Below are 25,747 nucleotides of genomic sequence, written 5' to 3'. Positions count from 1 at the left end.
CCTGTCTTCCTACCTGCCTGCCTGCCTTCTTGCCTGCCTGTCTTCCTGCCTGTCTTCCTTCCTGCCTGCCTTCTTTCCTTCCTGCCTGCCTGCCTGTCTTCCTACCTGCCTGTCTTCCTTCCTGCCTGCCTATCTTCCTTCCTACCTGCCTGTCTTCCTTCCTGCCTGCCTTCTTTCCTTCCTTCCTGCCTGCCTGCCTTCCTTTCTGCCTTCCTTCCTGCCAGCCTGTCTTCCTTCCTTCCTTCCTTCCTTCCTGCCTGCCTGCCTGCCTGCCTTCCTTCCTGCCAGCCTGTCTTCCTTCCTGCCAGCCTGTCTTCCTTCCTTCCTTCCTTTCTTCCTTCCTTCCTTCCTTCCTTCCTTCCTTCCTTCCTTCCTTCCTTCCTTCCTTCCTTCCTTCCTTCCTTCTTCCCTCCCTCCCTCCCTCCCTCCCTCCCTCCCTCCCTCTCTCTTTCTTTCAAATAATAGTTATCTTAATGGGTATGAAGTAGTAGCTCATTTTGATTTTGTTTTCCATCTTCCTCATTGCTAGGGATGTTGAGCATTTTTTCATGTACTTTTTACCATATGTCTTCTCTGGAAAAATGTCTGTTCAGGTCCTCCTTTGCCATTTTAAAATTTCACCTTACAATTTTAGCCCTTATTCAACTTTCAAGTGTTGACCCTGGGATAGGAACTATATAACCTATTATTTTTCATTCATTCTATTCTTCATTATGCTTTTCTTTAGCATTACCATTTGAAAAAGTGCACATAGATTTTTTTTTAAATATAAAAGTAATTCATGTTCATTATAGAAAATTTTATAAATTCTGAGAACTGGAATCTGTATAAATGTGATATTAATAAATGTTACATACCATGAACCCCAGCTACAGTTTGTCTCAGCTTTGTTTTTTTACTTGTTTATTTTACTTCATTAAAATCTAATTACACATATGATCTTTTTTCCTATTCTTCTTTAATTTCTAAATTTGGGGAGGGGCACCTGGGTGGCTCAGTCGGTTAAGCATCTGCCTTTGGCTCAAGTTGTGATCCCAGAGTCCTGGGATCGAGCCCTGCATTGGACTCCCTGCTCAGTGGGGAGTCTGCTTCTCCCTCTTTCTCTGCTGCTCCCTCTGCTTGTGCATGTGCACACATGCGTGCTCTCTCTCTCTCAAATAAAATCTTTAAAAAAAATAAATTTGGGGTTAACTTTACATTTAGAGAAAAGTTGCGAAGATAGTACAGGAAGTCCCCAAATACCCGTCTGCCCAGGTTTCTCTCATGCTCCCCTCGTGCATTGCCACGTCGTGTTTGTGGAAACTGAGGAAACAGCATTGGCACAGGACTCTGAACTGAGCCCTGGACTTGATGGGGAGCTCACTATTGCCCCACCGACGTGCTCTTCCTGGTTCCAGATCTAACCGCCCTCCCCCCCCGCCCCCCCCCGGCCCCGTTACACTGCATTGTTCTGCCCCTTGGTCTACTCTGGGTCGGGACAGTTTCTCCATCTTCCCTGACGACCTTGACGATTTTGGGGAATACACCCAGGTATCTTCTAGCATCTCCCTTAGTTCGTGTTGGTCTGACATTTTTGTCATGATGAGGCAGGAGTCATGGATAGGCTGAGGTTGTGGGTGTTTGGGAAGAATATCACAGAGGGGAAAGTCTTCTTTGTCCTGTCATCACATTGAGGGCTGTGTGTTCTCTTCAGGGCTTGTCAGTGCTGATGTCACTCTTGATCCCCTGGCCAAGGTGGTATTGGGAAGATGGCCCTTTGTAAAGTCACCCCACCACCATTCTTTGGGAATAAATCGCTGAATCCAGCCCACCCTAAAGGAGGCGAGGATTAAACCATTTTCACATCACGTTACAGCTTAAGAACGTCTCCACTTCCTTGCAGCTCTTCAGGAAAGTGATGTCCGTGCCTACGTTAGAAATCAACCAATGGGAATGTGATACTTGGTTTGAAAAGTTGTCTTTTGTCATTTAATCTATGTCCAGTTTTTCCTTATGTTCACATTAGTACCGAATCATGTTCCAAGTAAACACAGGATGTGACCCTCACGAGAAGCATTTTCAGGGCCACTGTAGGATTCTTGGTCCTTGTACCATGACTCCGCAGTCCCCCATTGGACAGACATGCTCTGCTTTCCTGGAGTCTTACCTTCCTGTTGCTGCTTACGTTGGCGGGGGCGCCTTGAGGTCAGGGGTCTGGCTGGTTCGGTCTTCCTAGTGTTTGTCAGATGAAAGGAAGTTCTCCCTTTCATTCCTAGACATAACATTGAGCAAATGGAACATTCTAGCTTGGGAAACTTTCCTTATGACATTTCCAGGCCTGCAGAGACTGAGTCAGAAGTGTCCGTTCTTTAACAGTAACTCTTGGCTGGATTTTTAGAGGCAACGCCCACCCACACCCCCATCTTTGAGCCTTTAGAGTTTAGTTGTCTCTTATCAGGGAATTAGGTTCTGAGGTTGTGCAAAAGGTGAATATTTCTGTGATCAAAATACCCCTTGAGAAACCCCCCCTCCCCCAGCGAACCTTCTGTGAGGGTCCCTGGAGTTGTGTTCCCTGGTGGGAGGCTCACCATGGCTGCGTCCGACGGAGGGGCAGAGGCCTCAGGGTTGGGAGCAGATTGTCTCCTGTGGACATTTCTTTCCCTCCTTTGCCTTTTGCCCCTGGGCATATAACATGGAATTTGCATCGGCTACGGGTGGGCTGCCCGTTTTCCTTCAGCCTGGCAGGGGCAGAGGGAAGACTGTGTTGTGTTTCAGGAGGCAGAAGGGCCAGGGGTTCCAGGTGGGAGATAGGGATGTGCGTCCGGGTCTCTCCTTCAGCAGGAATGCAGGGAGGTATTATGCAGGTAATAGTGTGGCCCCAGCCCACTGGGACTGCCTGGGGGCTTTGGCCTTAGGTATGTGCAGTCTCCCCAGCAGAGATCCTGCTTCACTAGGTCTAGCCTGGGGCTCAAGAATTTTGCATTTCTAACAAATTCCCAGCTGATGTTGGTGCCGGTGGTCTGGGGACTCTACTTAGAAAAGGATCCTCTAGAGCTGCTCTGTCCAATATGGTGGCTCCTAGCTATAGGTGGCTATTTAAATTAATTAAAATTAAATAAAATTTAGTTCCTGTGTCATGTTAGCCACATTTCAGATGCTCAGTAGCCACATGTGGCTAGTGGCTACCCCATCGGCCAGCCCAGATCTAGAACACTGCCATCATCATAGAAAGTTCTGTTGGGCAGTGGTGAGGTTTGAATCTCTGCTTCAACACTTATTGGTTGTGTGAGTTCGGGGAAATTACTTAAATTTCTCTGTGCCTTAGTTTTCTAGTCTGTAAGAGAGAGCTAATAGTTGCTGACTCCCTGGGTTGGTGTGAGGTCTCAGTGGGTGGGTATGTGAAAGTGCTTAGATGGTGCCCGGCTTATGGTGAGCGCTGACAGAGGCTTAAGATTGTCCTTACTGCTCTACGAACCCCGGGGGTGGTAGAGGTGTCGGTCCAGCCTCCCGTGGCAGGTAAGTTTCCTGGGGCAGCGTGGTCAAGGCTGCTGGGGTACGGTGCCGTAGGAGCTGGGACGGTGCCAGGCCGGCAGGGGGAGGTGCCACGATTGTGGAGTGATGCCTGCTGTGGAAGGGGGAGGGGCTCTGTGTGGCCTGTGGTGGGGACCATTGCTAGCCTTCCCTCTCCAGAGGAATTGCCCTGGTTCCTAACCCACGGTCACAGGCTGAGCCTGCAGGAAGCAGAATCTGAGATGGGTGTTAGTGTGCAGGAAGCTTACTGGGGAGGGCGTGGGGGAGGGACACCCGTGCGTACTGGCAGGAATTAGCTGCCGTGGTCACAGCCACGGCCTCCAGAGCCGTCCTCCCTTGAGGTCCTGAGAGGGTTGGGGATGCTGGATTCGACCTTGCTGAGGCACTCTCTTCATCTGAGGACAGGGAGAGGGGTGAGGTTGGGGGCTGCTGGATTCTTCCCCTCCAGCAGCTGGGGAGCCCCTGTGCCTGTCCTGGCTCAGGGTCAGGCGGTGCAGCCCAGACCCACAGGCCTAGAGTGGGGGGCGTGGAGCGGCAAAGTCCCAGCACAGGAGCCCAAGGAAGCTCTGTGGCCCCCACCTTTAGCTGGGGGCTCCATTGCTCTGCTGTAAGGTGGGACTTTTGGAGCAGGTGGATTCGGGTGCCCCATTGCTCAGAGTCTTGTGCCCCCAGGTCTGGTTTGCTCCACTGGCTCCCAGCCCCCCTGTCTCTGTACCTGGAGGTAGGGAGGTTTCTTGACCCTGTTTCTGCCTAGAGGTTCTGGGTTCCCCAGGGGACTCTGACCTCTTCCTTGGTGCTGGATGAGCCCTGCAGGGCCACCAGCTTGGCCACACCCTCTCCTTGCCCCGTCTTGGGGCACCAGACCCTGTTGCTCCTCTCTTTTCGTCCTGTTCCTGGCCAGGCCTTGCTGGACATCCCGGGGGCTGGGTCAGAAAGGGGGTCTCAGCCAGCCTGCTTGATTCTCTGCCCGGCCAGCCCCACCTGATGTTGTTGCTCTCATTTCTGGGAAAGCCCTTGGTGCTGACCCTGTAGTAGTGGGGGGCAGGGAAGCCTCTTGCAGGTGAAGATGTCTGATGTTAGGGAGGCTGTTAGACTAGAGGTAGAAAGGCTGGCGGTGGGGACACTGGGACAGCCGGGAGTCCCACTTCGTTGTCTGCAGGGCCAGCTGCGGAGGGTAACGTGCTGCTTCTCTCCGGATGTACCGGCAGAGGCCGAGTTGACAGCGTTGGGGAAACTCGGCCATTTTCTGCCCACATCCTGGACTGGCTTCCTTCCTTGGCCATGCACAGCCCGGTCCAGTCGGACGTCTCCAGAACACAGAGCAGTTTTCTCTGACCATACCAACAGCACCCCCAGACCACCCTCTCTCGCTCTAGCAGACACTCGGCTCTGTAGCTGCAGGGGTCTGGATGCCATGCCCTTGACCCCCCCACCCCACCCCCCACCTCCCCACTGTTCGTGCTGTCCCTGGAGAGGTGGGGAAATGCCCTGGAGTCCACCTCCCCCATCTCCCAGCTCCGAACCTTCTGAGTCTGTGTCCTCACCCGGGATGTGGAGGTGGTGATGGTACCCACCCCAGGAGGTCGTGAGAGCATGGAGGGGGTATGTGTCTGCGCATCCGTCCACCCCCCGGAGCGGTGCCTGGCATTGAATATGCGCAGCTGAAGTTCCAGTCACTACTGTTATTAACTAGAGCTGCGACAGGTATTTCTTTTGCTCAGAATGTGCTCTCCCCTTCTTTCCTCTGCAACTGAACTTGCCCCCTGGCCCAAGTGAAAAGCATGCCTGGGGGTTTCTGTGATGTGGTCCACATGACTATACCTTTTGGGATTTGATTCAAACCCGGGCTCTGCTGTCACCCAGCTCTGACCTAGAGCAGCGTATCCCTCCCAGACCCCTCCCCTGTTGCCTGTTCTGAAACCCGAGGGTGGGTCATGCTTCCTGTGTAGGGGGTCAGGTGTAGGGAGGCGTTAGGTAACATTATTGCCTGGATGCCACCAGGGCAGCCTGGCACATAGTAGGTGCTCCTGTGAGGCTGGATCCTTCCCCTTTCCCCTCCGGCCTTCTGTGACCGCCCCCCACCCCTTGGTTTGAACCCCTGGGATGTTTCATGTCTGCCCCTCGAGGTCAATAGAGCTGGGGTTTCCCTCTTTTGCAGCATCAGCCTCCGAGAGTTGAAGACCATCTTACCCCTGGTCAACTTCAAAGTGAACAGTGCCAAGTTCCTCAAAGATAAGTTTGTGGTAAGTTTCCTAGCTTGTCTGGCCTGGCGATTTTGTGAACTTAGGGTCACTTAGCCTTTGAGCCCTGTCAAATGGTGCCCAAGAGAATCCTTCACCTCCAGATGCATCTGTCCCAGTCCAGACAGAGGAACCACGTGAAGGTCGTAGCACCCTGTTCGCAGACCTAGCTGGGGACGTCCTCCACAAGGACCATGTTTGCTGAGCTGCTTGACTTGCTCCCACCAGTATAGCCTTTCCATTTCCTCACCGTTCTGCAGCCTACTTTCCTTCAAGTAACACGAACTAATGTGTTTCTTTTGGAAAATATTATGAAAGGTTCCTTATGTTGGTTGTCAGGGGCGTGGCGTTTTGTATCCAAGTCCTCATAACCTAGTTGTCCGAGTTGGCTCTTCCCTGGCTTTCCCCCCACTTCCCACTCAGCTGTCCTCCCACCCATCATTTAGTTTGGTTACGGTCTGGTGTAATTAAGCTGTTGGCAGATCTGTGGCAGGTTAAGTCACTCCGAGAGTGATGGTGCAGGGTAGGGCAGGTGGGGCCTTCCCGAAAGGGGTTAGGATGAAGATGTGTAGGCCCCCTGACTGGTGCTCAGAGAGATCCCGACTCTTGTCAAGGAACTCTGTGACACTCTGTCTCCCTAGCTCCAGTTGCAGGACTCACGTGGCCTTCCCAATGGCAGCCCCAGTCACAGGCTTCCTCAGCCACGAAAGTGCATTCATTTTTGTACCAGTGAGCTCTCGGAAGAGTTAACCCATTTTCTGGCTATCAAGCCATCTTTTGACCTGCCTGGAACGTTCCAACTATTCTAAGAAGGCAGAAACAGAGACGGGGAGCATTTACCATCGATCGTCACATCGTTGGAATCTTGTTCTTTATCCAGGCTTTCCTGAGCGGGCGATGCGTAGATGTTATTGGTTTGGTTTTGGGGAAGTCCTAGGGAGGGCGGTGGTGGTTTTCCCATTTTATAGATGAAGAAACTGACGGTCTGAATGGATCAGGTAAATTACCCAAACCATAAGCAATTCGGGGGACAAGCCTTGACTGGAGTTGAGCTCTAACTCCAAAGGCTTGGTTAGTTTTCCCATGCTTTTAGAATGACCCTGTGCTAGGCCTGGATCTGGAAGTGTCTTCTGCCCCCAGAGGGAGGAGTTCTGCATTACCGCTCTTGGAATTCTGGCCAAATCTCTTCTGTTGTGAAGGGCAAGAGCAGGATCTTCCCCGGTGGGGGCCCTGGTGGGTATGTTCTCCAGGCAGATACATGAGGAAACCTGTGGACAGTTTGGGTTCAGAGGAAGGTGAGTTTGCTTGTAACCAGGGCTGTAGATCAGCCCTTCCGCCTGGTCACAGTGTGGGGCCTGCTCCTGGGGACTTCAGAGATCACGTGGTCACTTTTTTTTTTTTTAATTTACAGGAAATCGGTGCACACAAAGACGAACTCAGCTTTGAGCAGTTCCACGTGTTCTATAAAAAACTTATGTTTGAGCAGCAAAAGTCGGTAAGATAATTCTTGAGCAAAGGATCAAATGATGTCTTTGTTTCCCCTGTGTTTCAAAGTCTGGCACGTTCCTAAGAAACCCAATAGAAGTTTTGAGTGTCCGTTCTCGTCAAGGAAAGGCATGGTGGGAATGACTGGGATGCACTATTTGCAACTGTTAGATTATGGGCACGTGAGAGAGCTATGGGGAAAATGGGGGGAATGGCTCTTTCATACCCTCCTGGTGGGAATGTGAGAAGTCTGGAATGGCAGCCTATTAAAGTAAAAAAGTCCCATTAACTTGGCTGCATGATCTCATTGTGGAAGGAAATTTATCAAATTATTAAGGGGAGCCATCTCTGGGTGGAGGGATTATGTGTGTGTTCCTTTTTTTTATGCTTTTATTCATTATTTATGAGAGTATTTTTTATTAAGATAATATGCCATTTTAAAATTAAATTAAGATATGCATACATTTGGACCTGACAGTGGCATTTTGGGGACTCTGTTTGAGAGAAATGAGGGCACGGGGACCTAGGAATTTATTACCAGATTGTTTATTGCAGCATTACTTAGGCAGGCAAAATACCTGGGAGCCATCTGCCTGCTTCTCAGTAGAGAAATAGCTAAGTAAATTATGGTCAATCCCTACCACGCAACATTATGCAGCTGATTAAGAAGTCTGAGTCTGTGTGTTGGTTGATCTGGAGGGATGTTCATGATATTTTGTGAGCAAAGCCAGCGGCAGATCCAAGCGAGGAACTAGGTCTGATGAAAAACCCAAACCAAAACCAGGATATAATAATCCTCCTCCATATGTCTCTGTGTGTTTTATGAACAAAGGAAAAAGTGTGGAAGAATACACACTAATGTTGATTTTGTCTGTGTATTGAAGGCGCTTGGGAAGATGGGCAGGAGACATGATTGCATTTTCCTCCGCACACCTCCGTTTTCTTTGACCTGTTCCGAAGAGCACATTACTTTCACGATAAGAAAAAGTTCCATTAAGTGTAAAGCTTAAAAAGTGGGGTTTGGTGCGGTGCATGGTGCACAGTGCCTGGTGGGTGGTGCACACCCCACAAACAGGAGCCTTTGCTGTCGGAAAAGGGCTTTGCAGGTGGCAGAGGTGGGTCCAGAGCAGAGCTGCAGAGCAGAGGGGATGTGGGACTTGGAGCCGGAGATCTGGTTTCTCCAACTAGCTGTGTGATCCGGGGCTGGCCACCCACCACACTCAGCCTCAGTCTACTCATCTGTGTGATGGGGGCAGGGATTCCTGCCCCACTGGGCTTTAGGGAGGATTGAATGAGGGCTTGGAATGGGGAGGTCAATAGTGCAGGCATTTTTAAATGATGAGCATATGAAAGTCACTAGAAGGGGGGCTCTTGGCTGGCTCAGTTGGTTGAGCACACTACTCTTGATCTTAGGGTTGTGAAGTTCAAGCCCCATGTTGGGCATGGTGCCTACTAATAAAAAAAAAAGAACAAACACAGTTGCTAGAAGACACTTATTAATTGCCTTCTGCATGCAGGCTTGCAGTGGGCACAGGATGAGACTTCTTGATAGGTGACAGTTGGCTGTGGGATTTGGGATGTATCTGAGGCAAAGAAATGGGGGCAGCATTTCTAGTCTGCCTAGATTGGAGGAAAATACAGTATTTTATAGAGTAAAACATTCCATTGCGTTGTGTTGATTTTCACATATTAGTTCTTGGTTTGCCAAATAGAGTAGAAAGACTCTGTAGGTTTTGGGGATTGAAAGTCCTGGAGTTCAGCCCCAGCTTGACCTTGGCTGACCACAAGTGATTTTGGGGAAAGTCATCTTTTTCCTGTTCACTCAGCCACCTCTGTAAAATAAAGGTATCATATCAGGTCATTGGTTATGAAACTTTTTAAATTATATAACCTGCCTGCCCTTTTTTTTTTTTTTTTTAAAGATTTTATTTTTTATTTATTTGACAGAGAGAGACACAGCGAGAGAGGGAACACAAGCAGGGGGAGCAAGAGAGGGAGAAGCAGGCTTCCTGCAGAGCGGGGAGCCCGATGCGGGGCTCGATCCCAGGATCCTGGGATCGTGACCTGAGCCGAAGGCAGACGCTTAACGACTGAGCCACCCAGGTGCCCCTGCCTGCCCTTTTTTATATGAAAACTTAATTTAAAAAAACTGTATAAAAGCTGATCAAAACACGTTTTTTAGGTTAAAATCTGTTTTATTTAAAATCAGTTCTTGAGAACAATGAAAATGTTTTGATGACAATGTACAAGTGAAATCCAGAATAATGACAGTTGCTGTCTTACGCAATTGACCGGGATTGAGAAAAGCTCGATTCACTCAAGATAAGTAGTTGCAAATAACAGTTTTTATAATCAGTTGCCTTGAAATTTCGGGATGCTGTCTCAGACAGATGGCAGGCGAAGCTTGAGAATAAGGTTTGCACAAAAGCTATTTCATCTGCCAGCGCAGGTTAACCCATTGGTGGTCTGTTTCCACTGTGATAAAATTCCACGTAAGACTTATCTCAACCTGCACTTTTGTTACAGTTCTTTTTAAGGCTAATGTGTGTGTGTGTTTGGGAGGGAGAAGAGGAAGAAGACATTTGAGTCAGATTTCTGCAGAATCCCCGAATCCTCTGGGGATAACTTAGATTGCCCAGTTTTGGGGGGAAAACATCTGTACCAGAGGTTGCTTCTGTTGGCCAGAATACCACCTTGAGCCTGCATTCTGTTGGACTTGGCCTAATGCTTTAAATATTTTTAAAATGAATTGCCTACATTTAAAACTTAAGAGATTCCACATTAAGATCTAGATTTTCTGGGGGCGCCTGGGTGGCTCCGTCGTTAAGCGTCTGCCTTCGGCTCAGGTCATGATCCCAGGGTCCTGGGATCGAGCCCCGCATCGGGCTCCCTGCTCGGAGGGAAGTGCCCTTCTCCCTCTCCCACTCCCCCTGCTTGTGTTCCCTCTCTCGCTGTGTCTCTCTCTGTCAAATAAATAAATAAAATCTTAAAAAAAAAAAAAAGATCTAGATTTTCTGCTTCTTTTGGGGAAAAAAAAAATGACATGTGGCTATATATGGGTCCTGAGTTCCCCATGAGGACTTCTGAGTAGGAAGGAATCAAGCCTTCTCTGGTTTGCCCAGCTCCCACCCCACCCCCCAGCTCTCTACTGATTTATGTTGCCTACGGGGCCCCAAAGACTTTGGCTCTCTAGCACTAGAGGTAGAACTGACTTGGAATTTGGATAACAAAGCCCTCAGCTCTATAGGTAGTTAATGGCCAGCTTGAGAGACCTCACTACTCTCGTGCAGGTGAACGCCCCTCCCCTCGGGTCAGCATATAATTCACTTCCTGAGTTCCTCACTGGCAGCACACAGCACAGAAAAGCAATAGCTGGGTGCTCTTTAGAGGCTCAGCTGGATTTCGTAGGCTCCTTTGGGGAGACAGAGCTGTTCACGGTGAGAGACAACCCCCCAGCCTAGATCCAGGAGTGGGTTCCTGCTCATCAGCAGCTGTCGGTTCCCAGCTTGAGGACACCTGCGTCTGACCACCTGCTTACATTGCGGCTGTCAGCCTCAAAGCTTCTCGAAGTTAGGCAGCCACAGGAGGACAAGAAACTTAATTCCATGTGTGTCCCCCGTGATATGCCTCTAACTGGGCTGTACGAACAATATTATGACTAAAGAGCACGGCGAACATTTCTTAAGTGTAAACTGTTCGCTGGGTGCTGTGCTAAGTGTTGTCCGCGCATCTAATTCTCTTCTCTAATTGTGTGAGAGGCACTGTCGTTATCCCCGTTTTACAGATGAAGAGCCTGAGTCTCGGAGAGATTACTTGCTGGAGGTTATACAGTAACCTGTAAACTAGGTTACTATACAATAAGCTGCAGAGCTAGGATTTGAGTTCCCTTCTGCCCAACTTTGGTGCCCAGCCACTGATAACTTGTTTTTAATTTTTAAAACATTTGTATCCAGGGAAATTTCACACATACATCAGCAGAGGTGATAGTGTAACAAACTCCATGTACCCATCAGCCAGCTTCAGCAGTGATCGACTCATGGTTCTCCTATTTCATCTTGCTCTTACCCACTTCCCTCTGCTCAGGGGACTTTGAAGCAAACCCTCTGCTCAGGGGATTTTGTATTATTTCTCCCTTAAATGCTTGAATACCCAGCTTCTGCTGCTGTGCTCCCTCCCCACCAAACTGGGTTAGTGGCAGCCAGGCATCAGGTACTCACAGGCTCTGATCCGCAGTGAGGATGGCTGGTTAATTTCCTTCTTGCTCTTGGTCCAGGATTCGAGTTTCACCCCTGTGGGATGCGGTGGTCAGGTTATTGTTCATCGGTTTTTACCCCCTGCCCTTCCGTATGATCTATTCTCTGTACCCTCTGGTAGATACCTTTGGAAATGTGTTAGGGTTCTGCATTAGCTGCATAACAGTATCACCACGATGTTCATTGTTCTTTCAGTTTCTGGAGCTCGGCTATTTAGCTGGATTCTCTGATTTGGGGTCTCATCTGAGGCTCAAGTGGGAGAAGACCTGCTTCCAAGCTCATGAGGTTGTGGAACAATGAGTTCCTTGCAGGTGTAGGACTGAGGGTTCAGTTTCTTGCTGGCCAGAGGCCACCCACAGCTCCTAGATGCTGCCTGTAGCTCCCTCTGATGGATGGAGCTCTCCTGCATGGGTGGTGGCTTCCTCAAAGGCGGCAAGACCGGTGCTCAATCGTGATAGCGGCATCTTACAGTCCGAGACACATAATCATGTACATCCCATTACTTTTGCAAGTGGCAGGGAAATGCAGGGGTGTGGACACTGGGAGGAGAACATCCTGGGGCCACCTTAAAATTCTGTCCACCATGGGTTCCCATAAACCCAAGATTCAGAGTTGCTCTCCAGCAGCTCCCAAATAATCATCAGCTCCCAGATCGTGTCCAGTGCGATTCAAACAACAGGTGCCTTCCCAACCCTGCAAGGTACCAGAAAACAAGCACACACGGCCTTCTACCATCCATCACCACCCCCCTGGACTCTGAATGTAGGTGTCTTCCATTGCTTGTTTGCCTGTTAAGACAGAAAATGGGGGCGTCTGGGTGGCTCAGTCGTTACGTGTCTGCCTTCGGCTCAGGTCATGGTCCCAGGGTCCTGGGATCGAGCCCCGCATCGGGCTCCCTGCTCGGCGGGAAGCCTGCTTCTCCCTCTCCCACTCCCCCTGCTTGTGTTCCCTCTCTTGCTGTCTCTCTCTCTGTCAAATAAAAAAAAAATTAGCTATAACTTTCTTAAAGGTGGCACTAACCTTGCTTTCGTGTTACTTGTAGCTGAGAGCAGTATTAAGTTTCCAGATGCTCAGTCTTTTCTGTTACATGGGGCTGATGGTACCCACCCTCCAGGCTTATTGAGAAGATAAAGAGGGCTCGTCGAGAGCAGTCCCCCAGCAGAGAGCATGCAGTGCACAGCTGGCCCCCAGGACAGCCTGTCCCTTCCTGTGGCAGAATTACCTCGGAAGAAGGGACTACAGCTTGCCTTGGTGCTTCAGCAGGACCATCTTGGTCAGAGTCAGTGGGTTTCCCAGGGGGGTCCTTCGATACCTCACTGCTGAAGCACAGGACCGGGCAGCCCTTGATTGGAAACGCATTTCTGATGTTTCAGTAAATTGTATGATAAGCAAAGTAACGCGTACTTACTACATAGAAGTAGGAAACTCATACAAACAAAAAGATAAGTAAAATGTCTCCAAACCTTCTATGATTATACGTTGAGGAGAAAGATTAATATTTATTCTTTGAGCTTTTACATGGGTGCCAGAGTGTGGGAAGTGAGTCACATTCTATAATGGTCGTCTGGCTGAGGATTCCAGAGAATATTGCAGATTATTCTAATGGGCGGTGGGGGTGGGGGGGGGGTGGGATGGGGAGAACCGTCCACAGTACAGAAGTCAGCGGTGAATCTCTGGTTAACTTTTTCTGTCACTGTCATTTTCCCCTTGGCCTCCTGGCACCGAATGGCTCACGTAACCTGCTACGCACAGAGGGTGTAGGGCGAGTCGTAGCCTGGAGGGTGCGCTGCCCCCCCCTGCCCCCCGCCGGCCATGTGGGGAGACTCATTCCCTGACCTCAGGTTGACCTTGACGCCTCTGGGCCCTTGCTTTTGTAGTCCCCATCCTTTGGCACAGTCCCTTCCCTTGTCTCCTGGGAATCAGAAGTCAAAGGTGACTCTTCCTTGTAGCCTTCAGTTATCCCCAGAGAAAATTAATTTGTCCATTATTTTAGGCATTCATTCAACACACATTTGAGCCAGGAGGTCACAGTGGTTAATAAAACAGACATCTCCCCTGACCTCATAGATCCTTTGCTGGGGCCAAAGGGGTCAAGGATGTCACCTCTAGTCACATGGAGCCAACAATGTCCTGGTTTGGTAGACTTTGACCACATAACCCCACACAGTAATGGTAGAATAACTTAATTGCTGTCTCTCCACTGTGTGCCTATAGCATCTAGAATATTCTTCTCTCATTGCTAGGATGCCATTATTTACTCTGTGTGCATTTGCACGTATCGTATGGGACAGTGGAGAAGTGCCAAGGTAGACCAGGTTTGAGATTCTGACCCCATGACATTCTAGATATGTCATCTTAGAACACCTGCTTGTCCTCCCAGAGAAAGGGGGGGGAGTCTGTGACTGACGTGGGGTTTGTTTTACTGCCTTCCTGATGAGAGGGGCACGAGGGGTAACTGAGGTTGTGGCTGCCCTGCATCAGCTCACGACAAGCCCTGTGAGTTCGCCAGGGCTGCCCCGACAGACCCCAGCTAAGTGGCTGAAGAGAGAACAGACCTCTGTCTCTCGCGGTCCGGGTGCCAACAGCGCTGAGGGCCCACTGACGTCTCTGGGGAGGATCTGCTTCTTGCCACTCTCCTCGCTTCTGCTGTTTGCTGGCCATCCTGGGTGCTTCTCACCCCCCCGTCTCTGCCTCTGTCATCACGTGGCCCCCTTGTCCTGGTCTGTGCCTGCTCCAGATGTCCCCCTTTATAAGGACTCTAGTCATGGCATTAGGGCCCGTCCTAATCCAGGAGGACCTTGCCTTCACTTGATCACATCTGCAAAGATCTGATTTCCAAATAAGATCACATTCGCAATGGAGCGGGGAGCGGTTGGGGCTTGCACAGATCTTTTGGGGGCCACTTATGGACCCATAACACATGCTGTAACCTCTTCCTTCGATAGGATGCCCTCCCTGACTCGTCCCCCCCGTCCGACTGCTGCCACATCTGTCTGCCCCGGGACCTGTCCAGGAGCACCATCAGCATCACTCTCTGCACCGCCTCCCCCTCTCTGTTTCCTGAGCCTGTCCCAGCCATGTGTCCAAGCCTCCCCCCCCACCCCCCACGGCAGTTCCATCTTGTCATCTCGCCAGTGACCTCCACGCGGACAAAGCCATTTGTCTGCATTCTCCTCTCACTTCGCTCACAACATCCTTGGCTGGGTCTCTGATTTCTTGGTGTCTGGAGGTTGGTCATCCCAAGCAGGGCCTGTGCTTAGCCAGACTCTCCCCTCTCACTGCCTGCTTGCCTTGCATCTCACGCTGCAGTGTCCAAAAGCGACCGCTTGATGCTTCTCCGCTCTCCCCAGCCTCCACTGCAGTGGGGGTGTGACTGGCCGCTCTGTTGGGTGGGCCCGGGAATCTTCTTGCCTTCTACCTTCCTTTCCCCATGACCCCCACCCCCACACCTGCCCTGTTGTGTTGCATCTTTGAATTCTGCTTCTGCTTGTGCAAGTGGTGAGCCTTTTGGCTTTTAATCTTTTCCCTGCCCTGCTCTGTACCCTGGGGGTGCTGATTCCCACAAATACATTCCTAGGTAGCTGAACCTCTGCTAGCAGGTTCAGCAAGTGGGGTGACCAGGATGGAGACACAGGCATACGAGAGGGGAAGCTGGGGTGTTTCTCCCCATATATTCTGGCTCTGGAAGCATCTCTGCAATAGGGGCACCTCCTTTGTCCCAGCTGTCCACCTGGCTGAAATGGGGTGGAGCTTTTTTGGTGCTTCATTGAAAAGAAGGAGAGGAACCTGCTGGCTTTAAAGATCTAGTAGAGTGGATAATTGACTGGGCTTTCTCCAGGTATAAGGAGACCAGTCTTGGGGTTTGGGTTTGGAAGGGATCTGGCCTTAAACACTAGGTCGATCTAGGAATCTAAGTGGCAAATGAGACCAAATCCCAAAGAGCACACACTGCCCCAAATCCCCTTCTTTTTTCTTTTTTTTAAATAAAGAAATAGCTCTGCTGTAAATTGCACGTAAATAGAAGGAAGTACTTCTGAGTTTTTCTGAAAGAGTGGTTCTTAACCTATTTGGGTGACCTCTTTCTTTGAGATGCTGATTAAAGCTATAGATTATTTTCCCAGAAAAAAAAATACATACGAGTGGAGATTTACACAGACCTCCTGATGCTTCCTGGGGGCCTGTAGAGAATTCTTCCAGAAGGTTGGTTTTCCACGTGTCATCCTGGACTCCAAGCAGCTTGGCAAGAGGGCCGGGGGGTCCAGAGCAGAAGTGCCGTTTATATTATTAGTGCTTGTAACGTGCCAGTGGATGCATTTCCATTTGTGCCCTGAATTTTTCTTTTCTTTTTTTTTTTTTAAGATTTTATTTATTAGAGTGAGAGAGTGTGTGTGTGTGTGTGTGTGTGTGTGCCTGAGCAGGTGGAGGGGCAGAGGGAGAGGGAGAAGCAGGCTCCCCACTGAGCAGAGCCAGACGTGGGGCTCAATCCCGGGACCGCAGGATCATGACCTGAGCCAAAGGCAGACGCTTAACTGACTGAGCCACCCAGGCGCCCCGTGCCCTCAATTCTTCAAATGCTTATCTAATCACAGTCTCATTAAAGATGGTTAAGTAATGCTACCTAACATCAGTGATGTACATATTATGGAATACAAAGTTTTCAAAGTAGGGAGGCAAGACTATTTGAGGTTGCAGAATAATATGTAAAGCCTAAAATGAACAGCTTAAAGTTTGGAGACACACACGTACCGTAAGATATAATTAAATGAATATCCATCAAACACATTCTAGAAGGAAACCTACCAAATTACTGAGATTGATTACTTCTCAGGAGTAAGACTAAGAAGGAGGGTGAGGAAGACTTCTCCCTTTTGTTTCATAAGTAAGTTTCTGCCATATTTGCCTGCTTATAAGTCATACCAATTAAAATTTTTTAATAAAAAACTGTTCATTTGCATCGAGTGGCTTGACTTGTCTAATGTTCTTATTTTTTTATGTGTTTTTCTTCTGTCTTCTATTTCAGATTCTTGATGAATTCAAAAAAGATTCTTCCGTGTTTATCTTGGGGTGAGGCACCTCTTCTGGGGTATTGTTCGGGGTGGTTGTGCTGGGCACAGGTGCCCTTGTGGAGCCTCCCAGTTGGGCCAGCTGGTGCCAGGAGGGCCACCTCTGTGGGTAGCCGCTGGTCTCCACAGACAAGGTCTCCTACAGGGGGATTGGCTTTCCCGAGCCGTGGCATGGATAAACATGAACCGCAACAGGGTTTGTGGAGTGGTGGGAGGGTGGCCTAGAAGGTTCTGTAGAGAAGCCTGTATGCCTTAGGACCTGCTTTCCCAGAAAGGAGTTTGGGAAATTCCTGGTTAAACAGGTTTAAGTGAATTAAAATGAGTCGACGCATATAAAGTGCTTCATGTGGTGTGTGAGGTGGCAAAGGGCTTGTAATAGTGATGATGGTATTATTATTACAGTGTAAGTGCTGCGGGACTTCTCAGGACCTTTACTGTTCTTTGTTTTCTTTTAAAGATGTATTTATTTATTTTAGAGAAAGTACAAGTGAGCTGGGGGAGGGGTAGAGGGAGGAGGAGAGAGAGAATCTCAAGCAGACTCCGCGCTGAGCTCAGAGCCCAACACAGCGCTCAGTCTCACAACCCTGAGATCATGACCTGAGCCGAAACCAAGGGTCAGATGCTCAACTGACCTACCTAGGCGCCCCAAGACCTTCACTATTCTTACTAATTCCCCAAGTGGGGGATTTATGAAGTGTTCTGTGTTTCCCAAGTCTAACTGCCTGGGAAAATGTTTGGTCTGGAGTTAATAGCACCTAAAATGATTTGTGACATGCTGACCTAGGCCTGCTTTTCAGAACCAGCCCTCATTGATGAGAACACTCTGGCAGGTGATCCTGCTGTCCCTTTCTAAACCAGAAACCTCAGGACTGCAAAGTACATATGAAACAGATTTGATTTTTATGCAGTATTTTAAGGAAGAGGTTAGTGTTAGACCATGAGGCTGGTTAGCAAAGAAGGTTACAGATACACTCATAATTAAAGACATTAGACTTTTGAACCCTGAGTGTGTAGTAAAGGGAACAGCTAAAAGTGTGTTTTATCTCCTGTATTTAAAAAGACCCCCCCCCCGACCCTCAATACACACATACACACACAGAGACACCTTGCAAATGCTCAGGGTAAAGTACAGATTTCCCTGGAAAGCTCTGTTATATAGAAACACTTTCCATAGAGACCAGGGTTGCTGGTCCAGTGAGATCCCAGTATTTCAGTAACCGCGAGCATCCTCTCCTGTGAGGCCATCTGTCAGCAGGCTGCTGGCTGAGGTGGAGTCTCCCTGTATTCAGGGTAAAGGGTTCCCTCGTCTCAAACAGAAAATCCTCCCAACATTGGGCCTCTGCCTGCTCCAAAGCCTATGTCTTGCATCTTCGGGCTGATTCTCCCCATCCGCCCAGAATCTGGGGGGGCTTCATCTGGCTCCCACTCCTGCTTCAGAGCCCTCACTGGCTCAGCAAACTCTGCATTGTGGCTTCTGAGGAGACCCTCTGATGGGCCCCTGTTCACTTCTCCAGCATCGGCTCCCCCGAAATGCTGTCCACATCCAGCCCTACCTAAGCATTTGCTGTGTGGCTCATGTCTGCCCCCCCCATGGCTCTCTCCCCCCTTCCTCCCCTTTCCCCCTTCTCTTTTCCGTTAGGCCTTTGCATATATGGTTCCCTTTGCCCGAGACCCTTTCCACCTCCTCGTGAGCCCCTCCTCATTCTGAGACTCCATCAGCTGCTGCATCCTCCAGAAAGCCTCCCTGGCCCTCCAGGTCTGGATTCGCACCCCGCCCTCCCGCTTTCCATCATCACTGCATCGCCTTACTGCACTGCGTCCCCCAAGGCCACACTCCTGGAGGTGCTCTGCAGATCCCAGGGTGTGCTGGCAGCACAAGGGAGCAGCGAAATGCAGATTCCTGGGCCCCACCCTCCCAGGTTCGGGCGTCAGGGCCCCCCCCCTTGCATCCTCCGACGTCAGGGATGTGGGGTCTGTCACCTTGTCTCCCGGGAGGGGCTTGCAGTGTGTCTGGTGGCAGCGTCTGTGGATTGTGTCCTGTCTAAATACCCTCCCTTTCCCCGAGGGCAGCAACACCGACCGGCCCGACGCCTCCGCCGTTTACCTGCACGACTTTCAGCGCTTTCTCCTACATGAGCAGCAGGTGAGAGACGCGCAGGGCTGGGGGAGTGGGGCGGAGCTGCCTGGGCCGCTGTCTCCCCTTCTCCCCACCTGTCACCTGGCCTGTGATTGAAACACGGTGCTCCCTGTCCAGGGCCGCTTCGGTGTCTTGGACTCTGGAAAGAGAACAGCCTCATCTGGGCCCCTTTCCCAGGTGCAAACCGGGGAAGGGGAGAGAGAGCGCAGTCCAGGGTAGTGGGGCGGAATGTGTCATGTGACCCCCACTCCCCCCCTGCCCCCGACTGGCTTCTGCTCCTTCTCTTGGCTCATCGCACTTGTCCCTTTCCCAAAGCCTTCCCCGGCTGATGGGAAGCTGTGACTGGGCGGACGAGCCTGCCAGGTCCTCTGGGGGATAAGACAGCATAGCTGTCCTTTAACGAATGACACGTGGCAAAGTCTCCAGCGTGTTTGTGGACAGGCTGGTGGTGGGTGAAGGGGTTTTGTGTTGGGCAGTTGTTTTCCATCAGAGTTGTTCTACCCATTTTTGGTTGTCACAACTGGGCGGGCTACTGGCACCTAGTGGGTGGAGGCCTGGGGCGCTTTTCCACATTCTGAAATGCACAGGACAGCCTCCCCCGACCAAGGGATTACCTGACCCCAAAGGTCAGTAGTGCTGAGGTTGAGACACTCCGGATTCAACTGAGAGAAACCTGAGATCCTCTTACTAGCTGGGTGACCTTAGGCAGGTGGTTTGACCTTTCTGCTCCCCAGTTTCCTCTGTAAATGGGGATGGGAGCCCTACTTCGAGAATTCGTCAGACTGTAATGATCTTTGTGTATGTGTATGAGTATGTATAAATGTGCATATACATGTAGGTACTTAAATTTTTTATATATTTCACTGGAGTTGTCTTTATTTTTTTCCTCATTTAATTTTTTGGTTTTGTTATTTGTTTTAATCGACTTTATTTTTTTAGAGCCATTTTAGATTCATAGCAATATTCAGTTCATCTACTTCTCCAAAAACTCGGTACTGCAGAACACCTCAGACACAGACAAAAGTGGACCGACAGGCTGGCATCATGGATCACCATGTACCCATCACTCAGATGGAGAAATGATGCACGTGTTTCCAATTTTATTTTACCTGTCCTCCTCTCCATACCTGTGTGCCTCCCTTCCCTTCCCCCTCTTCTTCATTTACTTCCCCTTCTTCTTCATACTCGCTGGAATATTCTAAAGCAAACCCCAGACTATGTATCGTTTCATTTGTAAACGCCTCAGTGTGTCTTTCTCCAAGATAGACTTTTTTTTTTTTTTTTTACAAAACATAACCACAGTAGTCCCTGCAGTGCCTGCTGAGTGGGGACCGAGGACGTGGAGAGGCCATTGCTTTCCCCACATGGGCTTGAACCAGAGTGACCAAGAGAGGGCTTGTTTGCTCCCCCCCGAGACGAGAGCTGAAGTGGGGTGCACTGGAGGGGTAAATGCAGTATTTGTGCACCTTACATGCTGGGTAATGTGCTCCCAACAGCATAAAGCAGAGAGAGGGGCCCGTGCTTTTCTTTTTTACTTTTTTTTTTTTAAGATTTTATTTGTCAGAGCGTGCATGCACACAAGTGGGGGGGGGCGCAGAGGGAGCAGCAGGCTCCCCGCTGAGCAGAGAGCCCCGATGGATGATGCGGGGCTCAATCCCAGGACCCTGGGACCATGACTTGAGCTGAAGGCAGATGCTTCGCCGACTCAGCCACCCAGGTGTCCCAGCAATATGCGATTAAAACAAAAACTTTGGGGGAAAAAGGTTTATATACTTTGATTAAATAATTGCCCTTCTAGGAACTTATCTTAAAGAAGTAATGGCAGGGGGCGCCTGGGTGGCTCAGTTGGTTAAGCGACTGCCTTCGGCTCAGGTCATGATCCTGGAGTCCCGGGATCGAGTCCCGCATCGGGCTCCCTGCTCGGCGGGGGGGTCTGCTTCTCCCTCTGACCCGCTTCCCTCTTGTGCTCTCTGTCTCTCATTCTCTCTCTCAAATAAATAAATAAAATCTTTAAAAAAAAAAAAAAAAGAAAAAAAAAAGGGGCGCCTGGGTGGCTCAGTTGGTTAAGCGACTGCCTTCGGCTCAGGTCATGATCCTGGAGTCCCGGGATCGAGTCCCACATCGGGCTCCCTGCTCAGCGGGGAGTCTGCTTCTCCCTCTGACCCTCCTCCCTCTCATGCTCTCTGTCTCTCATTGTCTCTCTCGCAAATAAATAAAATCTTAAAAAAAAAAAAAAAGAAGTAATGGCAGAATCCTTAACGGAAATGAAAACTTGGAAGTAACCTCAAAGTTCCCACTGGGGGACTAGTTAAATATGCCACAGCCCAGCCCTGGGTTGGGTAAAAGGAAGTCTCCAGAACTCATGTGCCTGGGTTGGTCTCGGGCTCATTGTCGGGTCTCGGTATTTAATGACGTGAAGCCTCAGTTTCTCCACTTATATAACATGGAGAGTAATAGGTACTTCCTGGGGTTGTGGGAGTTCAAAATGAGCCACTGTGTGAAAAAGGTTTAACATGGAGCCCGGCAGGCAGCCCGTGCCCAGGGCTGACTCCCATCGCTGTTCCCTTCCTTCACTCTTCTTAACATTTTCATGATTATGGCTGCCTGGCACATTACCCCACACCAAATAGATACTTTTTTTTTTTTTAACCCCCAGATTATTGGTATTTTAAGCTCTTTAGGCAGAAGATTTCTTTATACCCAGCCAGGCTAATTCCAGGTTACACTAGGTAAGGACCTTTGCTTGTTAATAAATGCAAAAGCTTTGTAGGAGAAGGAAGGGGGCACCAAGGGCTGGGGAGGTGTTTGCATTTGAGTTTTGTGTCCTAGTATTCAATGATTCTAAAACCTCGTATACAGATGAGTTGGCTGTTCCTCAGCCTCCTGGCTGTTTTGTGTCCCTATTCAAGGAGATTTGCAGGCATCAACAGAAAAGGCTCAGTGTTGATCTGCCACCCACGTACCAGCGAGGCCATTTCTCACCACCTCATTTGTATCTGTCCTTATGCCTTTGTTTCTTTCAAACATCCTTGTCTGACCCTTCCCATCCAACCACACACGTATCTGGTAGCGCATTTGTTTTTATTATCCTGAAAGGCTGAGCTTTTAGAATATTCACAACCCATAAAACATGAGTCAAAGGTGAATCTGTGTGTCATGTTTCATCTTTTTGGCTATGAATATAGGGGCTTTTAGGGATTAGGGAGGAAAACAGTAGAATTACTTTATATTGTGTATTCTTTTTCTAACGGGCTTCATTTCCAAGCTGCAGAACCTGTTCTTAAACCACTGGTTGTGTATCTCCGACCTCATCCAAGCCTCTGAGCAGCATTACCTGGCTGACTCTTGAAGAGAGGACATACGCTGTGTCAGTGTATTTGGAACCCTCACTCAGCTCCTTACTAGTTGTGTGAACTTGGGATTGTCATGTGACATCCTGAGCCTCTGTTTCCTCCTCTTTCAAATGACAGTGTATGACCTGCAGAGTTGCATGGACTAACAGAGGTGACTGTACGAGGAGGAGGATTGTTTGTACCAGCTGCTGGGATTGGAGCGATGTCTGTGTACAAGATGCTGTGTTAAATCCATAAACTTATTTCATACAGCCTTTCACAGAAACTACACCTGGGTAGTATTCTTATGTAGTAGAGGAGGACGCACAGGGAGGGTACGTAGCTTGCCAGGGTCAGCCAAGTGAGTAACCCTGGCAGTCTGACGTCATTGTGCTTGCCGTCCTCTTCACGCCAATCAATGTAGAGAACTGGCATAGGGTAGGAATTGGCGAACTATGGCCCGTGGGCCGAATGCGGCCCACCACTTGTTTTTGTAAATAAAGTTTTATTGGAACACAGCCATGCCCATTTGTGTATGTATTGTCTATGGCTCCTTTTGCAGTACAGGAGCGGAATTGAGCGGTTGTGACGCAAAGCCTAAAATATTTAACCTTCTGGTCCTTTACAGAAAAGGTTCGTCAGGTACAGAGTAATGTGTGATACGTGGCGCTTGATTGCATATGCATCTGAAATACATTGATATTTTGGTCTTTGATGGGAAACTGGATCCTGAGAGATGAAGGATTTTGCCAGTCCTCTTTCTGATGATTTCTTGTTCTCTCTGTCATTCGAAGGAGCTTTGGGCTCAGGATCTGAACAAAGTCCGTGAGCGGATGACTAAGTTTATCGACGACACCATGAGGGAAACTGCTGAGCCCTTCTTGTTTGTCGATGAGGTGAGTGGGCTCCTTGTCAACTTGGCTTGACTTTTTGATTCACGTCTGTGACCTCTGATGTTTTTCTGGTTCTCTCCGCTTGGAGGGCTTTGCTGTCATCTGCCCCCCCCAATTGACTCTGTTGGTTGAGAGCTGGTTTTCTTCTAGGTTCTGAAGCATAGCCTTCTGTTTTGCTTATCCTTCTCTACTGGGCTGTGTGTCCTGGGTGGGTTCTTTGCATTCCCTGCCAGAGGACGTCTGCTGCCAGGGAGCGTCCAGCAATCACAAGCACAGTGACCAGATTTGAAGGTCGATGGGGTGAAGCAGCAGGGAGGGGGTGCCGAGAGGAGAACTGCAGTACTCCTGCCTCATGTAAGGCTGGTCCCAGGCAGCAGAGTATAGCCCCGTGCCACTCAATCTGATTTTTTTTTTAAAGGAGTGAATGAGGAATTGGGGTAGGAAATTTCCTACCTTTTCGATGTTAGGATACCGGTGATGTTCTTTTGCTTTAGGTTGGGTGGTTTGAGTACAAATATTCATGGTCTTATTATGCCTTAAAACTTGCACATGGGAGGCCTGTATGCTTGTATCAACTATTTTAGGCTACACGTTACAAAGGGAAGCGTTACCCAGTTGAGTGAAAACATGCGTCCGTATATCCTGTTGCAATCGGAGCATTCTGCATTACAAATTCGGGTACCTGAGGCCAGGAGACCTTATGAGTTCCCGTATCAGATCTGCCATCTCCCTGTGTTGGCCGAGACCAGAAAGATCCAGGCCCCACCCATCCTCATCATCCTCATGAGGATCTCATCTCTGTGACTTTCCTAGTTCCTCACGTACCTGTTTTCGCGGGAGAACAGCATCTGGGATGAGAAGTACGACGTGGTGGACATGCAGGACATGAACAACCCCTTGTCCCATTACTGGATCTCCTCTTCGCATAACACGTGAGTTTCTCGGTGAGCCTGTGATGGGCCGGGCGGCTGAAGGGCGGGGTGGTGGGGCGCCAGTGCCCAGCTCTGGTGAAGCGTGTGGGAGCGGGCAGAGTGCAAGGCCACACTCCTCAGACTAGATTGTACGAAAGCTTCTGGAAGGGGCATGGGAATGCACCCAGCCCTTTCCCAGTTGGTATTTGCAATAATCACGTTTTTTTCTATGACCCTAAAAAGCAAGTTGGCAAAGCTGGTTTTCACGGACAGCTCTTAGTAGCCACGGCAAAGCAACTGAATGAGTTATTGAGCTGATATTGAGTGTGTGCCCTGTGCTGGGCCCTGTGCTTGCAGGTGCTGGGGATACAGCAGGGAAGAGAGCAGGAGCACCTCTGTCCTCATGTACTTGGAGGGGAAAAGGCCTCCTTTGTTTTGTTCTGTTTTGTGTTAAAGATTTATTTATCTATTTTAGAGAGTGAGAGCGCAAGCCCATGAGCTGGGGGAGGGGCAGAGGGGGAGGGAGAGAGAGGGAGATAAGCAGACTCCCCGCCAAGTGTGGAGCCCCATGCAGGGCCCGATCCCAGGACCCCAAGATCACAAGCTGAAATCAAGAGTAGCACACCCACCCGACTGAGCCCCGCCCCCAGGTACCCCAAAAGGCCTCCTTTGATTCGAGGATCAACAGGAGTTGATGAGAGAACAGGTGGTGAGGCAAGGAGGAACCACACGTGCAAAGGTCCAGGGGCAGGAGGAACTGAGGGGGATTGGACTGTAGAATCCAGGAGGGTGAGTGGCAGGAGAGGAGGGCGAGTGGCAGGAGAGGAGGGCAGCAGTTCTGCTTGAGTGGGACCGTTTAAATCACAGCAAAGGGCACTTGGCAGTAGGAGCCACTGATGGCTTTGAAACCAGAGAGCAACACACTCACGTTCACATTTTTGGAAGATTATCCTGATTGCAAAAGAGAGGGTAGACTGGAAGGGAGGAGTGAATGTTGCACTCAGGTTCCCCTATTTAGTCTGCTTGTAAGGTGAGAGGGTGAAAGTCTTGGGGCCTGGGCACCTGGCAGATTGGTACCTTCCCAAGTGTCACCACAGGCAGGAGTCAGAGAGACGGCATTTTGGAAGGTGACATCTTCTTGGAGGCAAATTGATTGCATGATTCTCTCTTTCCCACCATGTCCGTTGGCTTAGAGTGCTGAATCCTACCAAACCTGGAGGATCGTGAAGGAATGTGAACTCTTAAAAGGGGTGGGGGGGGGTGCGGACATGGAGAGGAGGAAGGTGCATCCAAATACGCATTTTTATGTCAGTTTTGGTGGACAGGGTTCAAAGCATAGTGAATTCCAGCAATAGTTCTTCAAGACCTGTGCCTGGCCTGGAGCCCTGATACCAAAATGGTGGCCCATCATTGGACTAAGGGCCTCCTAGTGGGCACCATGGTGGTGGTGGGTGGGGTAGTAGGGTCATTAATTGATTGCCACATGTCAGTTTCACTCCTGATACCCTTTGACCAAGTTCTCCTCCAAAGAATACACAGTCTCGACTCTTGCCTAGGATCGCCAAGGTGGCTGTTGTCCACATCCTGCGATTTTGGCCTTGAGCCTAAAGCTCGTGACTGGTGTGGCCACACGATTGCTTGTGTCTGGCCCAGATCCCAACCATGGATCTTTTAGACAGGAAGGATTCAGGATGTTGGGCACTTGGGCTGAGAAGTTCCCCAGGATGCCCCAAGGTGCAGCCCTGCCCCCACATGGCCACCGCCTCCTCTCCCTCAGGTACCTCACGGGTGATCAGCTGCGGAGCGAGTCGTCCACGGAAGCATATATCCGCTGCCTACGGATGGGCTGTCGCTGCATTGAGCGTGAGTATCATTTTCCTGGTGGAGATGACACTTACGGTGAATTGAGGTCTGCCAAGTAGC

At 49.8% G+C, this 25,747-nt stretch overlaps 1 protein-coding gene across 1 annotated transcript in view; it reads left to right on the top strand.

Moving 5' to 3' along the window:
• The window catches only part of PLCG2 (phospholipase C gamma 2), a 139,815-nt gene that overhangs the window by 55,323 nt on the left and 58,745 nt on the right, over positions 1-25,747 (top strand). Inside the window, exons 5-11 of the mRNA XM_035024718.1 lie at positions 5,669-5,753; positions 7,162-7,245; positions 16,509-16,552; positions 18,622-18,694; positions 22,815-22,916; positions 23,727-23,845; positions 25,602-25,687. Of these exons, the coding sequence (XP_034880609.1) occupies positions 5,669-5,753; positions 7,162-7,245; positions 16,509-16,552; positions 18,622-18,694; positions 22,815-22,916; positions 23,727-23,845; positions 25,602-25,687 (593 nt within the window). The remainder of the gene's footprint in view (positions 1-5,668; positions 5,754-7,161; positions 7,246-16,508; positions 16,553-18,621; positions 18,695-22,814; positions 22,917-23,726; positions 23,846-25,601; positions 25,688-25,747) is intronic.

The sequence above is a fragment of the Mirounga leonina genome, unplaced genomic scaffold, assembly GCF_011800145.1.
Source record: "Mirounga leonina isolate KUSES-001 unplaced genomic scaffold, KU_Mleo_1.0 Mir_180, whole genome shotgun sequence".
Classification (NCBI taxonomy): Eukaryota; Metazoa; Chordata; class Mammalia; order Carnivora; family Phocidae; genus Mirounga; species Mirounga leonina.
Note: the sequence above shows the minus strand (reverse complement) of the source record. Positions and strands in the feature narration are given on the sequence as shown.